The 19,080-nt window shown below is 34.2% G+C and overlaps 1 protein-coding gene across 4 annotated transcripts in view; it reads right to left on the reverse strand.

Moving 5' to 3' along the window:
* Nucleotides 1-5,795: 5,795 nt before the first annotated feature.
* The window catches only part of NGLY1 (N-glycanase 1), a 52,415-nt gene continuing 39,130 nt past the window's right edge, over nt 5,796-19,080 (reverse strand). The window contains exons 9-12 of one of the 4 annotated variants that reach the window (XM_011358466.2): nt 17,848-18,012; nt 13,737-13,922; nt 6,849-7,026; nt 5,796-6,493 (exon numbers count right to left, since the gene is read on the reverse strand). In XM_011358466.2, the coding sequence (XP_011356768.1) occupies nt 6,318-6,493; nt 6,849-7,026; nt 13,737-13,922; nt 17,848-18,012 (705 nt within the window). In that variant the 3' untranslated portion in view covers nt 5,796-6,317. The remainder of the gene's footprint in view (nt 6,494-6,848; nt 7,027-13,736; nt 13,923-17,847; nt 18,013-19,080) is intronic. The other 3 variants (XM_011358548.2, XM_023532405.1, XM_011358634.2) reach the window with 3 other exon arrangements.

Genomic DNA, 19,080 nt, shown 5'->3' on the forward strand with positions numbered 1-19,080 from the left:
ATGACATAAACCCTAAATTCCTGATTATAGATGCCTCTGAGGAAAGAAGAAAGGGGAATGAGACTGAAAGAGGGTCCACAGGGGACTTCAACTTCATAAGTGCTATTTTGATTTTCCTTAGGAAATAAAGCAAATAAAACAAAATATTAATATATTTCACTTGAGTGGATAGTACACTGGTTTTTGTTTTATCATTCTTTGTACTCTTTTTGTTTTTTAATTTTTAAAATATAGTAACAATATGTGAAATCTGGGAAAAAATAACTGCAGATAATAATGATAATCTTTTTAAACTGTGAGAATGCTGTGGAGGGGACTAGCCACTGTGCAGGTCTAGTGTCACAAAATGCAATGGTGATATTTACGAAGCATTCTGAGAAGTATTCAACACAAGGATTCAAAGACTATAAAAAAGAACTGAATATATCTCCCTCAGAGAAAATTGAAAGTAGTCGGGGAAACTTAAAATTTATAGACTAAAGATTTAAAAATTAAGTCCCCTATATTTTATAATTGATAATGAAAATAATTCCTACAATCTTAAGTTACAGATGGATTCTAAGTTCCTGAAAATTCAACTTCCTCCCACCATGCTATTCAACATATCAAATTATCTTGCTTTAAGCAACTTGTAATATAAAGCAATTACTTTAAACTTGACTGAAATATACACAAATAAAATAGTACATTCCTTTAGGGCAGTCAAAAACTTCAACAGGTACAGCAGAATAACTTTTAGGAGTAAAGTAACTATAGGTAAAAATAAATAAGTGGATAAATAAAACCATGCAACCCATTTAGTCTATCTGATTTTTCAATCATGCTAGACATGACAACAGAGGAATAGTTCTTTAAGAATAGTAATACAAGTATTACAGTAAATGGTGACTGACACTAGGCTTCAGCATTGGTGGGGACAGGAGGTGTGGGGTTTATGGTTCCCATAATTCCCATAAGAGGGAATACAGGTCCTGTCTAAAAGGAAGCATAGCTACTAGTCTGGCTCAGCCAACTGCTGCCATTACAAACACACTGACATATTTAAAAAAGCAAGGTGCAAAACTGTGTGTGTAGAATAGTACAGTTTCTATAGTAATAGAAAGGGGGAGAAAAGTTTTGCTTATATTAAAAAAAAAAAAAAGAGAGACCAGAATGAACCAAAATTAATAAATGTGGTTACTCACGAGGGTGGGGCAGGTGGGAGAATAGAGAACTGAGAGAGAACAGGGTTGGAAGCGAGAATTCAGGGCTTCCACCTTATATTAGTTTTAACTTTGGAATTGTGTAAATGTTTTACCTATGAAAAAAATAAAGGAGAAAGAGACATCCGGCCCATAGTAATAATCTAACAGATGAATACTAAAAAGGGAGAGATGGGGTGTGAGAGCGCCAGCATGTCTGCCCTATGGCTCACTGCTGGCCTGCCCCACCCACCACCTGCACTGTTCTGTAGTCAGTCCTCCCAACCAAGAGAGGGAGCTGGTGAGGAAATTACCCACACAAGGAGTGAGAAAACCCATGCCAGTTATCTGTTATTACCAGCTTAGTCCTTAGTCATAAATATAGCTGCTCAAACATTTAAGGAATGGGAAACCAAGATGAATGTGAATTCTTTAATAAAACAGATGTCTAGAAAAGTTCTAATTAGTGCTCTTATAGAGAGGACATTACAATCATTAAACAAGCACAGCTGATATGAAGGAAAGCAATTCATAAATAGTTAACTATTAGAAATAATCATCAAAACAAAGAGCCAACCCAATAGGCATATATAAAAAACTTAAAGAAGAAACAAACATGGCTAATGAACATATAAAAAACTGTTTAGTCTCACAAGTAGTCAAGGGAATATAAGTTAAAACTAGATATTTTTCACCCATCAGGTTGGCAAAAATAGCACTACTATTTTAGTAATTATCTTAGTGCAGGCTGCAGTAACAAATTACAGACTGGGGGGCTTAAACAACAAACATTTCTCACAGTTGAGGAAGCTGGGAGTCCAAGATCAGGTTGAGTTCTTCATGAATGCCCTCTCCCTTTTTCTGGTATATAAGTGGCCCTCTTCCCATACTGTTCTCAAGTGGTGGAAAGCAGAGAAAGGAAGCAAGCTTTCTGTCTCTTCTTATAAAGGCGTGAGAATTCCATTCATGAGGGCTCCACCTTCATGACCTAATTATCTCCCAAAGGCCCACCTCCTAGTAATATCATCACGCTGGGGGTTAGAATTTCAACATGAAATTTGAGAGATGTAAACATCCAGCCCATTGTAGTAATCTAATGTTACATAAACAAATCACCACGAAAGCGTCTTAAAACTCAGTCTCATTTCTGTGCATTACAAATTTAGAATTGTTTTGGCTGTGCATATCCAACTTGGGGTGTGTCATTCTCATGAAGCTATAGTTACTGACTGGGGCTTAAGGGTCCATTTCTATGGCTGGCAAGTTGGTGATAGAGGTTGGAGAGAGCCCTTGGTTCCTCTCCACAGGCCTGCTTGAGGACCCGTGGCATGGAAATTGACTTCCTCAAGGGCAAAGGAAGAAAGGCTTTTTATGACCAAACTTCAGAAGTACCACATGGTCACTTCCACTATTTCTATTGGACACACAGGCAAGCTCTAATTTCGTGTGGAAGCGACAGCATGAACACATGAAAGCCAGATGAGGCTCATTGGAGACTGGCTACCACAACTGCAATATGCAGTTTGGGCAAGAATGGGAGGAAATAGGTGTCCTGATGTACTATTGCTGGTGTGTACATTGGTGTACTTCACATAGAAGGCGATTTGAGAGTAGATAAGAATTAAAATGCACTTATCTTTGCATATATTCTATGTGTAATAAATTATGTATAAGAATGTTCAATACAGTAGTGTTTGCAATAACAAAAAAAGGGGGAAATACTTAAATATCTGTAAATAAGGAAATGGGTAAATAAAGGAATACTATGGAACAGTTAAAAAAAAATGTGGCCTATCTGTGACTGACCATAGAAAGACTTCTAAGTAAGACACATTAAGAAAATAAGAAAATGCACTTCCATTTACATAAAAAGAAATCAAATATATGAAAACTGATTTTGTGTGTATATACATGAATATTAAAATCTACAGGAAAGCTCTGGAAAGACACGTAAAAATTTTGGAAGCTACTTCTGAAAATGGTAAAATGTGGTAAGTTAAGGCAGCACTTTATAATATTATTTGAACTTTTAACAAAACTGGCTTTAATAATTTAAACATTTAAAATTGGTAAATAAGAGACAAACCCATACGACCTCTTACAGTATATATGGGATTTACTATTTAGACTTTATATTTATTTTAGCTCTACAGAGACCCTTTCTTGCTTACTTATGGATTTTTACTTGCTGCTACAATTTCTTTGATCTCAGGGCAAGTGAAAATTGAGAGCAAGGTCTCAACTTCTGAGTGTTTTTACTTGGGTTAGTATAATGACTAAGGAATAACCCTGACATACAGGCACTAAAATACTGGCTCTCAGCCTGTCAGCTTCATCATCTGAAAAATGGGGATAAGATACACTACCTACTATACAATACCATTGTGATCAAATGAGATCCTGAAGTCATTGACACTTATTAGACACTCAAAAGTGGCCTTTATTAGTTTAGGTCCATTCTAAATCTCTAATCAGAAATAAAGCACCGTTTTGGTCAATATAAAGATGTGACTGAACACATGCTAAGTGAAATAAAACCAATTATGACTTGTGTTGGTTTACTCTTATTCTTTCCCCAAGAGTATTTAAGGAATACCTCCTGGATCACAGCTATTAGCTTATGAGCGTTATTAGCTCTGACTATAAAATCAAAACACAATTTATTGTGTTGTATAGGAACAAAACTTTTAAAAATTATTACACATATACCAAAGCATCCATATCTAATCGATCATCAAATTACAATATATTTATTCTCAAGAAAAGCTTAACTATAGTTAGAAAAATCATTCTAAAATCAATTTTAACATCTCAAATAGAACATTACTATCAAAGTATCTATATTCACAAAACGCCTACTAAACCAGCAACCCACACAACAGGGCTATAATACTGTAACAGTGTACCTTGGTACAAGGAAAGACTGAGATGTATGTGAATTTTGCCTATGTCACTAATCTACTGAATTGTTTGGACAGGTCATTTAACTTCTTTGGATTTGAGTCTTTTCAGTGAAAAGTGAGAAGTCTGGGTTAAATGATCTCTAACAACCCTTCCTATGCCAAAAGTCTATGACAAAGTGTTCTTTAGCCCTTCCTAGTACAAGGTACTTTTCCTTGTAAATCGATCAAAGCATCAGATGTAGGTTTTTGTTCATCGTGAGAATGAGATTTTCAGCAAGGACTTACTTTAAAAAAACAGTGCAATAAAAAACAGACTGTAAAATTCATCATGATGGGATCTGACCTAAAACCAAGGCATAAATTCTTTTTAACAATGAGCAATGGCAGTAGAAGGCTAATCAATCACAGCATGTTTCAAGAACGTGGTAGTTTTCTTCAGTGCTTTACATTCACTCTTTAGTTACGACAGAGGATGTGCTTTTAAATGAGCTCCTATATGACTGCTATAAAAAGTGGACCCTAATATTAGTGCCAGTTTATTAAGTAGGTCTGTACTAACAGCCCATCTTTCCATTACTTTTGCCTTACCAGTTTACTGTCACTTAGCTTTACACATTATCGAGAACTATTTTGTCCCATACCTTCTGTACCATTTCCAAACTTTTATGTATAATAAAGTATCTATTAACATATACCAGAGTTGAAACTCTCATAAAATATATTTAAGTAAACTGTGCAACTACTTTTTCTCTTTAACAAATCAACACTATAAAAACAGACACCCGAACTCCAATAATTTTCTGCTTAAATCCACAGTAAGAATTAGAATGTATCTTTTTCACAGATAAAGTACATTCAGTGGCGTTCCCACATTTTTATTGCCATCTTTATAAAACTGCCTGTAGATCTTCCAGGTTTTCTCATGAGGGCTGGTTCACTTGATCATCTAAATATTCATGTGCCAATATTAAATAACACCAGACAGGTTAAGAATCAAGTTTCTCCAATTTTACGTATTTGGCCACTATACAATGCTATGGTTAAGAGTCTGAAAATTCTAGAAAACTTTCTAATATTCAAACGTAGTAATAACTTTAGATGCACGAACTACTTTTTTTTGAAATGTAACTTTTTAGCAAGAAAGTGATCCTTAACTGAGTTTGACTACAATCAAAACATAAATATAAAAACTTTGTTTCAGGATCTTAGTACATATTTTATAATGCATATGAATGTTTTACTGAGTTACAGAGTGGGGATCTCTGAGGATGTACTTTTCTTGTATGAAGAGTTGAGAACGCACTTTGCAGAACGTCGCAAAGGCATTCAGAAGACAGGGGCCATGTCTTTTTCACCATTGCCTCCTTCACAGTGCTGTCACAATGCTTTTGCACACAAATGCTTAATAGTCACTAAATTTAATTGAAGAGGTTATACGGAACACATACAAAAACCTCTTGTTGAGATAGCATATAAATACTATATAATGTAGTTAAATGGTTTCAAAGTCAAGATAGGTATTTTATTCAATGAGGTAGATAAAATACTCAAAAGTAAAGCATTTTCTGAAGTATCTATATATGGATTTATATCTTTGAATTCATGTGGTCAATGTTAAATCTTTCATAACTCTTGTCTATTCAAGCAGTTTTCAATGTTTAGCATACTTATCAAAGGTTTTTACTTAGGCAAAGTAACCACTAAAAAGATATAAAGCAAAATAATTCATTTTATTTCTTAAATGCTTATGTATTTTCAACCATAAAATTTTTCATGCATTATAACTTATGAGATACTACAGTTTCACATTTATTAAAAATTAAAAATTTTAGGAAAGCTAATTCAATTACTTATGAAGAAATGAATGGTTGATCAGAAAATATCAATTAGCTTAAGATTTTATCATAATCATGAATAGCATTTCATCATGAATACCTTTATTTCACTTTTAAAACCATACTTACGTCTTTTAGATTAAAACCTCAAAGTGGGACAATAAGACTTTTTTTCTAAATTATAGTCACATATGGAAGGGAGTTTTTAATTCAAGGTTTCATTACGGTCCATAGTATAAAGACATATTTTTATGAGGGTTACATGATGGATAGCCAGCAAAAGAAATATGCTAGCAGAAAGTAGTAAATTGCCATCTAAGCATGCACAGAACCAAGAGACTAATTTGGAACATGGTAAGTCCTTGATTATTGCCAGCTTTTCTATAATGTTCAGGTTCTCAAAGGTCACTGAATTTTATAATTATCTCCAAACAATTTTCTTCATGGTCATTTAAGCTTTGTCTAAACAGCTGGGTATGTTGCCAAGCAACAACACCATCTCCTCCATTTAATTCTGCTTCCAAAATAACTTCAGTGGCACCAGAAAAATCATGATAGGAACGAAGAGTTTTATCTGTTGGAAGAAAAAAAAATAACACTTTGCTTTTGGTAACTTAAAGAAAAAAAAGTTAACTGGAAGGAAAAAACAACCCCTAAAAAAAAAAAAAAAAATAAACCTCAAGGAAGAAAAGGGGCCCTTGAAAACAAAAAAAGAATTTCCCCCCTCCAATTGGGGTTCAAAAAAAAAAAATTAAGCCCTTCTATTAGAATGAGGTTATACAGATTTTAATTTAAAAAAAATATTTTTACTGCAATATTATGAATAATTCTTGGGTAGGAAAAACTCGAAACTCTCTCTCAAATAAGTACAATTACTTTTCAGGATGTTAAATACACACTCACGATTAATTCTCCAGTCAAATGCTTACCGCCTGACAGTTCTAGTTGTGCTGTATCAGATCGCAATTTCCACTGTATTTTTCCAGTGTGAAAGGTTTGACTACTTGTTCTAATGGAAATGTTATCTACTTTTAGGCCAACTGACCCACATTCAAACTTCCAGGAAATGTAAGCATTAGATGATCCTTCCTTTCGGGCTAAATACACCTACAAATGAGGAAAAAAAGAACTGTCAGAAATAATGAAATAGTGTAGAAAATTAATATAGTCAGTCTTATTGTCACAGGGTTCTATGTATAAATGGAATTTTTCCTCACTGAAAAGATTTTTACTGCTAACATTTTTTTAAAAAAAATTTTACTAGTAGTTTTACCTATAGCATCTTTTGCTCTGGAAGAAAGACATTACTTGAATACAGACAGCCCAATGAATACAGCCCTAAAGGGTTGCATGCTAAACAAATTTTGATAAATCATATTCTTTTTTAAATGAGTAGGTCCAGCTATTTAAAATGAACTTTATGATGAATCCTGCTGAAAATACAGAATCCTTTTAAATGCAATTATTCATTAATTTATCTTTTCAAAGTCTAGATTTTCAGATATACTTTCCTAGAATGATGGGCCATATTGTCTAAATCAAATACCTCAGTTACTGCTAAGTAATGGTCTAAAAGGTAATATTCATGCTTCCTTCACCATCAATGTTCCCTTACAACTTTAAATGTATATATACTATTTAAGGCATCCAAGTTTTACTAGCTGCTTCTAGCTCATGTCCTCTCATAGTATCACCTACACTTTTTAAGATGATGACATGAAAACTGACATCCACAGCCTTGGTCTTTCACAGATAACTCCATTCACCCAGGCTCAAACTCCTAAGAATCTGACTCTTTAATCGTAAATCCCTGATTTCCAAATTCCCCATAATAAGCTACGCATTTCTTTGAAATCCTGAAAAAGTCCCTTTCTTCATTTATACTGCACTTACCACTACAGCCACGACTTTATGCTCATCTTTCTGCAACTGCCTAATTAATGTTTTAAAAATCTCACTTCCCTCATATCATCTGCCTGGTCTAGAATGCACAGTGAGCACCTGGCTCCTGCATTAGATCCAAACTCTTAGCTTTCATGGTCCTCCAGAATTTAATCCCACCTTGAACTGCCAATATTCCCTTATTCAATTTATTTCAGGTGTACCTGTATGATCTAATTTAAGCAAGCCATAAGCTCTCTGGGGGGCATAGGTTCTGGATTCACAGAAGAATTTAATAAATAGTATTTAAGTATTAATTTGTATACGCACATACATATTCTTTTAGAAATGTCAAATTCACTTCTCAGGAGCAAATAGTTTGAAGTATCATATAAAACACATCTGCATGAAAATGTTCTACTCCATGTCTTTAGTTATCAAGTAAGAAATTAATCACTGCTAATGTTCTAATGATATTCTATTCTATTAGGCAATCTATAGATACTTTTTTTCCAGGTTAAATTGTCAGTTAATTTGAAAGTTTTTAAAATCAGTGAGCTGGAGATATAAAACAACAATCACTTTCCAAGGAAAAATATTTGAACTCCTTAAACTAAATATGTATAATCAACTACTGTTGTTCTGGATGACACTCCTAGACGTATGGGACTGTCAACTTCTCCACTCAAGTTCAGGGCAACCTCACTATAACAACCTTTGATGCTCACATGTTAATACTACATGTTAAACTCCTCTTATAGGAGTTTGTGTAAGGAGAACCTGGGACTCAGGAATGCACCAATGCTCCCTTGGGAGCTGATTATTCCACCTATCCTAACTACTGGCTATCCATAGCTTAATTAGCCCTTCAAAGAAGAGGATAGTAAAGAGGATTATCTGGAAAAGATGAGCCAAACAGTGGGGTTACAGGAAGAAAGGTGGTTGGAAGAAACTAAAAGATAGGGGAAAAGTAATCTTAAGACAGAAATACATTCAAATTCATATCTCAGTATATATTTCTATATCATATAGATTTTCAGAGCTCAGTAGCTTCAAATGTCTCCCCAAAAGTGTGACTATAAAATATGATAGACTGAAGTCAGGTTAATTTCAAATTTCTAGCTTACCCCAAGAAATGTCTTAATTATACCATGTGGCTCTGGGCCAGAACTGTGGTTTCAACTGTCATAGAAGGTTTGTAATAGTCGCAGAACATGTCAGAGAATTGCTTGTTCTAAGACTTACATTTTTCAGTTCTAAAAGCACCAGCCTTTAAAATCTAAATAGTTAAATGATGGATCATCACTCAATTTTTAAGTGCTTAAATAAACGTTCAAATATACTATGAACAAATAAAAGGTCTCAGGCTAAATAATGATATATGGAGATAAAACAGGCTATATTAAAAATACATGTAATCTTTTTCACATAATATAAGCATTTTAACCAATTTAACTCAGCATTTTTAGAGGCAGTAGGAAATTAACAATAATATGTATACTCAGTTTGGTAATGTGAAATGCACCGAAACAACAGGATTTATATAAACTTCCATATGTGATCCTGCCTATGTATGATACCAACAGAATCAGTAATTATAATTTAGTAGAAAAATATACTATAAGCTCTCAAATATTCAATTGTTTGGTTGAGACAAAAAAAAAAAAAAAAAAAAGCATTTTTGTAACTGTTGAAGGTTCCTCACTTCTTGAAGTTCTGTTAGAAAATTTTTTGCCTGTTGGCTTTTTAAATCCATTGGTGTTATTATTGTATACAGTTCTACATGCATGGTTTTGCAATTTATGGGACTACTAAGAGGTGAGTGTTGCTACCCTTACTCTAGCAGCAGTGATATTAAAATCAGAAGTCAGAGAGATTTTCTCCTATGGACTGAAATCTGTATATAGCAGCCCTCAGTGCCCCACATGTAATTACCCCTCTTTGGCATCTATAAGGACACAATACTGGTGTGTCTGTGACTTAAGGTCTGTTATACGACTCACCATGTATACAAATAAAACTTGTCCTTTGAGTTGTGACTGTAATTACCTTTTTCAAGACCAAGAACAATTTTCATGTCAGTTTTATGTATTTTACATTCTACAGAATATCTTCCACTTAGAAATTTTCTGATTACTACATGCCAGGCTGGTTTGTCTACTGTAGGTTCCTGGAGGTTTGGTTCGTACTGTGCTATTTGAAGTTTTCTCTAGTATGCTCTTAAAATTATTTTCAGCTTAGTCTACTAAGATTAGCTCTAATTACATTCACCGTACAGAAGACACGCTGCAGTCAGTCATTCCTACAGCAGAGCGGTTGTATTTCAAGAGATTTTAGTTTAAATCTGGCAAACTGGTATTGCTCATGAATCTTATTTTTGGTTATTCTGTTTTATCACTGGCATCAAACATGAATCACTGTCAGTCCGCATTATAATCTTTCTATACTATGCTTCCGATTTTTTCCATTTGTGGCCTCTGGAATTACCTCTGGATCACTAGTGTGATCATGTCCTTCCGCTGCCTGAACTCTTATGATTCTCTATTATGTAACTGCAAGGTAATCAAAGTCTCCGGGCCTGACAACGTTCACCTCTCTAGTCTCATTTCCAACTATTCTCCCCCATATTCCCTACTTACTCTTCCCTGGATACACTAGATGTTTCTCATGTCAGTGCTTTTGTACATGCTATTTCTAATGCCCCAGAACATGGTCCCCTTCCACATCCTGTCCCCGTCAGGAGAAACTCTCCCTCTGCCCACTCCAAAAGCCGACTCATGTATAACTTCTTCTGCAAGGCCTTCTCTCAAAAGACAGTGCTGCCTTCTATATGCTTCTAGCACTTATCTTACTAATCTGTTAAACAGCTGGTCCACCCATCTTTCCCCTTCACTAGCCTATGCTCACCTTGAGGCTCGCCTCTTAATTCAACATTACATCCTAAGTGCCAAACACAACATCTGACAATATATATGCCTGCTGAATGACTACATGAGTCAATTCTTGACATGATGCCAGGCACCAAAAAGTGACTCTAGCGACAAAGAGAATGACAAACTGCTCAAAACTGCAAAGTATCTAAGAACATCCAAAGCACACAGTCTGAATGAAGACAGGGTTTACTATGGTGCTCTATTACAGCCCTAGAGTGATGGAGAACTTACGCCATATACAATCTTTCTTACATTCACCAAACTTTACTAAACATTTATTATGTATCAGACACTATCATAGATCTATGAATACTATAGAATACAAAAAGACAGTCTCTGTCCGGGAAATATTTACAATCTAGCCAATGAGAGACAAATAATCTCCCCTCACAAATATTTGTTAAATAAATGTCATGAAGGAGAGGTACATGGTGCAGTATGTCAATAAAAGGGGAAATGGATCCGGTTAGCTGGGACTTGAGGAAGTGAAGCTTAAGCCCAGTTCTAAGGATAAGTTAATCTAACAGACGAATTAAGTAAAGGAGGTCCTGTGGGGAGGGCAGCAGGGCAGTGCAGCTGCAATACAGAGAGTAAGGGGAAAGCATGGCGCAAGGTGAAGCCAGAGAAAAGGCAAGGGCCAGACTCAGAAGGACAAGGCTGTACCCTAAGAGTATTCAGTGATGACTGCAGTTTTGAAAATGTTTTTCTGGCTACAAAATGGAGAACATCTTCAAAGGCACCAGGGCAGATGCGGAGAGTCTACTGAGGAAGCAATTAACATCAATTTGATCAAGGTGTTATCACTTGCCTACTAAAAAGTATACCTGTTTTCTTGCTTTAGCTTTTTATATTCCTTTCAAATCCACACCTTGGTGAACAATGTTTTTGCTAACTAGTAAAATTTAGTAAGTCCCTGTGCTCCAGGGAGGCTACTTCTTCAAGAGAGTGAGACTCTGTTCTAAATACCTGAGAGCAGGATGCACGTGAACTGCATCCTGATTCCAGGTTGGAGATTGCTGAATAAAGGTGTGGTGAGAAATAGGCTTCTTCTATTTGGTGAACCTAGAAAATCCCCAATTGGGGACATGCTAGTATAGAACTAAAAATACTGATTTAGGTGGAATATTCATGTATTAATGGCAATATATTACTTTTGAGTTATCAGTCCCTACAAGTGTAATTAAGATTCTAGTATTTTTCTTCATTTGGCACTAAATATTGTAACTGAAAATTGATTCGGTTAGCTTCTAAAATAATGATGCCTTTCATAAAAACATATCAAGGCATAAACTTTATTTGAGTAAGGGCCTGATTTTTATTTAATGGCCTTTGCATCTCATTTACATTATTTGACTCTTTCTCATACAATACACCCTCTCTGACCACAATACTCTATTTAGAAATCTCAAACTATGCCATGTACTCCATGCTCTTCCCCTGCTATTCCCTTGCCTTATGAACACCTACTCATTCTTCAGCGTCCAGCTCAAATGTCACCTGCTCTGTGGAGCTTTGCCCAACTCCCACAGCCTGAGCTAATTACTCCCTCCTCGGTGTTTCCATAGCAATGTGATGATATCCTTATTATAGCACTCTTCATCATGGTTAAGATGACTGTTTATGCTTCAGTTTCCCCTGTTAGATTTTGAGAGCAAAAACCATAACCTCATCTTTTTATGCATGTAGCTGAGAACAACGCTTAGCACAACAGACACTAAGTAAATGTTGGCTGATGAAGCAAAGAGTGAATAACACAAAGAAAAAATAAGCCATACAACAGACCTGTTTCTCAGAAAAATCACATCTTCTACATCACAGTTTTTTCTCCATTATTACCTTCTACATTAATACTGCTGGTTAGGAAGAAAGGCATGCTTTTTCTTCAGTTCAGCAACTATAGACTAGTTCTTAGATAAGTAACAAATTTATCCTATCCTACTTTCTGTTCAGAGGAATTTTTTGGATAAGAATAGTCTTCTAGAAGAAGTTCAGTATCGCTCATCAATTATATAATCACAGGTAGAGATACCAACACAGATTCAAATTTTGAAATTTTATCTTCTTTATTTTTTATGCCCTTCTTTAACTAAAGAAGAAAATTCCTAAATCCACAATTTTAATAATGCTATAAGTTATTCTTGGTTTAGTACAAAAAGATCACCAAGGTAAGTTTTAGAACAAAATCTTATGATTGGGAAAAAAAAGCTGGGACCTCATCTCTGTGTGTCTTCTATGATAGGCATTCAGTAGATATCCATACACACTAGCAGCTGTTAATCTGTGACTCACTCTTTAATCTATCCAATATGCCTTACAAGTGAACAACTCCCTTCTCACTCAAACATCATGGTATTTAACATTAAAAGTTCCCTATAAGTTCATTAACTCTATGAAAATCTATCAAAAATATGGCTAGATTATTGAGGTCATTTGAATAACTTTGAGTTTATTTTGGTTGTGTCTAAGGAGTAGGTCAGATTAAAAGCAAAGCCTCTTACTTGTTACTATAGTCCTTGCATCCATTTCTTTCGTCTTTAGGACACAAGAGTAGAAATAATATCACTGCTCAAATCACCCACATTCTTATGAAAGTGTGTTAAATGGTTAGGTCTTGGGACTTTGAACTAAATGTTATACACCCAAACAGCCTGTATTTAGTAGGCAATCAATAAATATTGGTAAAGGAATTAAACAGCAATATTTTTACATATTTGTGCAAAAATCAGTCACATGGGATGGTCACTTGATTAGTTTTCCCCATGAAAGCATTAAATCCAGTCTCTTTGATGAAAATGACTATTTCCTTCATATAAATGCACAAATTTCTTAAGCTCTTGTTGATTAAATGTTGAGAACAGAATTTTCTTTTACAGGCTTAAAGACTACTAAAAGTAATTTTGATATAATGGTTTTCTCATTATACACAACTGGAACATGAAGCCAATCTATATATCTGTTTAAATGATGACAAAGGTTTTAAAAAAGTTTCATGCATTAAGTTACCACGTTCCAATCTGTTTCAACTTTTCTGAATATGGATTCCATTTTCCACACACCATTTTCCCATCCAGAAATGATCTGATTATTATTTGAAACTCGAGCATAATGATCTTTCACAATATTATAACAAAGGTGAAGCTGTTTAGAAATCTTCTCATTTTCAGAAGGGATGAACATGGTTTCTTTTCTCTTAAAAAGAAAGGAGAATTAGTTTTTCAGCATAATGGAAGATATATACATACATATATATATGAACAGAGAGAAAAACTGCTATGTATAGTAGTAAAAGATTCCTTCGACTTAAAAATGAAAAAATTGGTGCCAATGAAAAATATTTTATAAGTTAAATATAATCAGTATAATGTTGATATAGCACCCACTACTAGACAGAAAATAAGAAATATAAACTATAGCTCTGACTTATATATTTGTGATTGTGTTCAACCTGAATTCATTTATTTTTTATTTCCACCACCACCATCTTCTAATTGGACCACAGTCATCTCCTAAAACTGACTCCCAGTTTTCACGTTCTACTTTTTCTATCCATGCTCCACATAGTATTGAAAGCGGTTTTTTAGAAATGCAAATTAGAATACGTCATTTTCTTGCTTGACTCACTCCATTGACTTTCCGCTGTACTTAAACTCTAAACCAAGGTTAAGAGTGTCCTGCATCACCTGTCCCCTGCCTATTTCTCCGAGCAGATATCGTGTTGCTCTTCCCTTTGTCTCTATACTCCCACCATGTTACTTTTCCTTTATTTCCTCAAAAAGGCTCAGCTCATTTCTGCCTCAGGGCCTTTACACATGCTGTTTCTGCCATCTATTCTGTCCTCTCTGTTTTCTATATACTTGATTCTTTCTCATCCTTCAGGCCTCAAACTAAAGCCATTCCATCAGAGTGTTCTCTGCTGATACCCTAAGCTAGGAAAGTGCCTGGGAGCTTGAAACAATCTTCCGTATGTGTGTAATTACTATAAAAACTTGTGTTTTATCTTAAAATACAAGCTTGTGTTTTATCTTAAAATAAAAGCTTATGTTTCACCTTAAAATAAAAGCTTGTGTTTTACCTTAAAATAAAAGCTTGTGTTTTACCTTAAAATTCCAGGCACATTTTACATTCTAGCCCCAACTAAATCTATGTTTTGTTTTGTTTTTAATGTAAAAGAGTCCCCAGAAATCCTAAAATCACTAAGTAAATCTAAAGTTTGAGAAAGTTGATATATTTATCCTATGTCTTCATGTGCTACTGACACAATGGTCCCTTCTCCCTTAGACATTATCTCATCCATTTTGGGTGAGATAATTCTTTGTTGTTAAGGGGCTGCTCTGTGCATTGCAGGTTGTTTAGCAGCATCTCAGGCCTCTGCCCACTTGATACCAGTGGCATCCCTCCTCCCAGCTGTGGCAGCCAAAGTATCTCCAGACATCACCAAACGTCCACTGGAAGGCAAAATCACACACCTTTGAAGAACCACTGCTCTAGTTATATGCTAACATGTTGTTACAGCATGTACTAACAAGATAGTAGGCAATGCTTTTTTTCAGTTAAGCACTGGGTAGCAGGTATTAAACAACATAAAAACTTCAAATGTACAAGAATCAACAATATAAAATAACTTAGAGACAGAGAATAATATTTTTATATGTGTGTATGCGTATATCACTCTCAGAATTACAAAATAGTAACATTAAATGTATGAACAAGATAATTCCCTAGTAGAGCCTGTAAATATTACTGCCTTAAAGGTAAAAAAAGAAAAAGCAGTTTTTTATTTTCTGAAATTGGTATTATAGTTAGTATAGTATATTTTAAAACAAGTATGTAACAACAAAGATATTTCAAAGCCTAGACATAAACCAAATGGAAATAAAATTAAAAAATAGTATTATTTACAATTTTACAAAGGACAAAAGAAAAAGGAAAAACATTTGTTACTAAACATATCATGTATGCAACTGAAAAAACAATCTGGAGTCAAGAATAACATCGATATTTTATAAAATCTTTTAAATCTCACATTAAGACAAAACTACTCTTTCTGTAAATATTACCAACGTTTTCTTCATTTTCAACTTCATTTCAAGGTATAGTTCCATAATTTTTTAGGACTGGTATTTTTCAATTTACTTTTAAAATAAACATCTCTCTTTTTTTTTAAATTAATAATGACTTTTTAACTTCACGACCTTAATATGGGTCTTTGGTAACTGAGGAATTTAAAAGATTTTCAAAAGGAAAATAATCTGAGCATATGACCTAATTCATATTTTTAAAGTTTAATCAACTTACATGCCACACAAGAGGAAGCACACCCATCCGTAAAAAGAAAAAGAAATGAAGACCTAAATAATATCGACATTTTTAAATTGAACACAGCTGTGAATTAAATTAGCTCTTTTAAATTGGCTTCATTTAGATTTATACTTGTAACTTGTATTGCATCAGCAGTGATTTGAATTATCTGTTGAATTTAGATTTTGTAGTTCTATGGCTGAACCAACATTTCCAACTGCCTGCTAAAGATGCCGGGATAATTAAAAAGCAAACAAAGTTTACTGGGGATAATTCACCCCTTTTGGAAATATTCTTTTACTGGAGAAATGAGTTGCAACAATGGCAAATTTAGAAAATGTAGATACAAAACTTTAATTTGTGATCGAATGGTTTGAAACTGTTGCTATTAATATTCTGATGAGTTATTTTCCTTTCAAGTATTTTTCATTACATATCATCTTAAACTTTTATATAAAATATTTCCTAGTGAGTCAACTTTAAATTCATAAAGGGTGAGGGACAGTCTACTGTACTTTCTTAATGTCTATTACAGAGCTTTTCACCTAGCCAGCCTCTAATTATAGATATATTTCCATTGTTCATTATTTAATTTGGGAAGGTTAATCAAGAGATACCTTAAAATAAGTTTGACAATATAATAGTAATCACATCAGAAGCAATAATTTCTAGCCAATATCAGATGTTTGTCAATATATAATAAACACTTAATCAGCTGCATTATCTAGATTCTATATTTTCCCACTGTACTTTAAATTTTTCATATGGAAAAAAGGTAAAACAAGGCTCTTTTAAATGTATTAAAATCTTACTCTGAAAGATTTGAACAAGTACTTCCCAAAAGAAGATATCCAAAATTTAAAGACTAGGCATTCAACTTTATCAGCCATCACCAAGGAGCAAATTAAAATCACAACATATTAATACTATGTACCACCAGGACTGCTGAAATGAAAAACACAGACAATACCAACTATATGTAAAGATATGGAAGAATTTCACATACCACTAGTGAGAGTGTAAACTGGCACAAGCACTTTGGAAAACTATTTGGCAGTATCTACTAACATGGAACATACTCATACTCTATTACCTAGCAATCCCACACCTAGGTATATACCCAATTGAAATGTGTAAATATATTCACTGAAAATATGCATATGAATGTTCACAGAAGCACAATTTTTAATAGCCAAAACCTAGAAACAACCCAAATACCCATCAATAGTGGCATGGATAAATTATGTATAGTCATACAATAAAGTGTTATACAGCAATGAGAATAAACATACCATAAACATGTAGCAACAAGAGTTACACGTTTATGATCTGTTACATGCCTATGTCACCAATGTTGAGAAAGAAACCATTCACAAAGTGTACATATATGTGATTCTATTTACATAAAGCACAATAACAGGCAAAACTAATGAGAAACCAAGATAATGGTTACTCTGGGGAAAAAGGCAGGAACTGAAAGGGTTCTAATGCGTGATTACATGGGTGCTCAATTTGTGAAAATCTGTTAAGCTATGCATATAATATGTGCATTTTCTGTATGTACTTCAGTAAAAGTTATATGGCACTCAAAACTAACCTAAGGTAAATAGAAAAATCCTGTTTTAAAATGTTTTGATAATCTTATATGTGATTAGATTATGTCAATCAATCATCTTCTTCAAATGTTTACATATTTTAGTAATTACTATAAAAAGTTAATTGAAAGGTCATAGCCAATGCATTTTTTAATCAGTAAAGAGCACAGTACAGGAAACAGGAAAGTGAGAAGATTATCATGTTTTAATGAATTAAATACCTCTAGACCCATTTCACCTCGGGCTACTCTCCAAGCCACTGACCCAGATATTCTTCCACCAAGTTCTCCAGGTTTAGGGGTTTTTGGAGATATAAATTCAACAAGCTCCACAATTATCCTCTGGAGAAGTTCTTTTCTTCTGTTTTCTGACAAAGACACTTGCCTCTGCAATTCATGTTTAAAAAAAGTCATTAAGATTAGAGGAATATAGAGGTCCATCTCTAAGTAAGAATATACTTAAAACATCCGTATTTTAAGGGAATCTTGAAAGAAGTAACCAACTTTATTTTCATACGTATAATTATTTGAAAAGAAAAACAACATTGCAAAATTCAAAATAATTTTTAAAAATTTATGTAAAGAAATCATTTTTACAGTCATAGCCAACTCTCCACAGCTTTTGCTGTGCTAGATTTAAAAGCTAGCAATTTCTGTTTTGGGGCATGATAAACTAGCTTATGTCAGACCAACTGTCCTGCTGAGAAAACGCAGAAAAGCTGGGGAAAACACACACAAAGACATAACATAAAAACACCTGTCTGAATGCAAGAGAAAGCATACCAGCATAGCCAGACTGAAGAAGCTAACATCCCAAGAGAAGAAATGAACTGAGGTGAACCAAACAATACTGCACCTCTTTTTTCCAGGCATTTGCCAATTATTAACTGATATGAGGAGAAGCTGAGAAGCTAAGCACAAAATGGAGGATAAAGTGCTAAAAAACAAAGCAGAATTTTTAGCAAAAACACAGTGCTGGCAAGTAAACAGATTGACGTTTAGAACCTTTCAAGGTGAGGAGCTCTAGTAAATACTCCAGTTTTCAGATTAGGTTCTCTGATGGGCTATACATTAAAAGTGAAATCCTAAATAGGCTGAAACCTCACCTTGAATCTCAATCACTGACTGGATTAAGGTGATCTGCAAACAACAAAAATTAGTTGTTTGTTTTTTAAGTTGTGAAAAACAAACAAACGAATGAGTATATAGTAAAAAAGGATGTAAAATAAAAATTGAATCTTCCCTCTCGGACCTCCAGGTCTTCTCATGGAAGCAGTCGCTCTTACCAATTTTCTGTGCCTTGTTTCAGAAATTTCCATACTTGCACAAGTGTGTATGTGTGTGTGTATAATTATATTCAAGACACAGTTTATTTTGATATATAAGACAGAACACTTTTTATGTCGTTTTACATATATTGAAATTTTGTTTCACTGAACTTTAAGAAACATGCCC

The sequence above is a fragment of the Pteropus vampyrus genome, unplaced genomic scaffold (assembly GCF_000151845.1).
Source record: "Pteropus vampyrus isolate Shadow unplaced genomic scaffold, Pvam_2.0 Scaffold1, whole genome shotgun sequence".
In the NCBI taxonomy this organism is placed as follows: domain Eukaryota; kingdom Metazoa; phylum Chordata; class Mammalia; order Chiroptera; family Pteropodidae; genus Pteropus; species Pteropus vampyrus.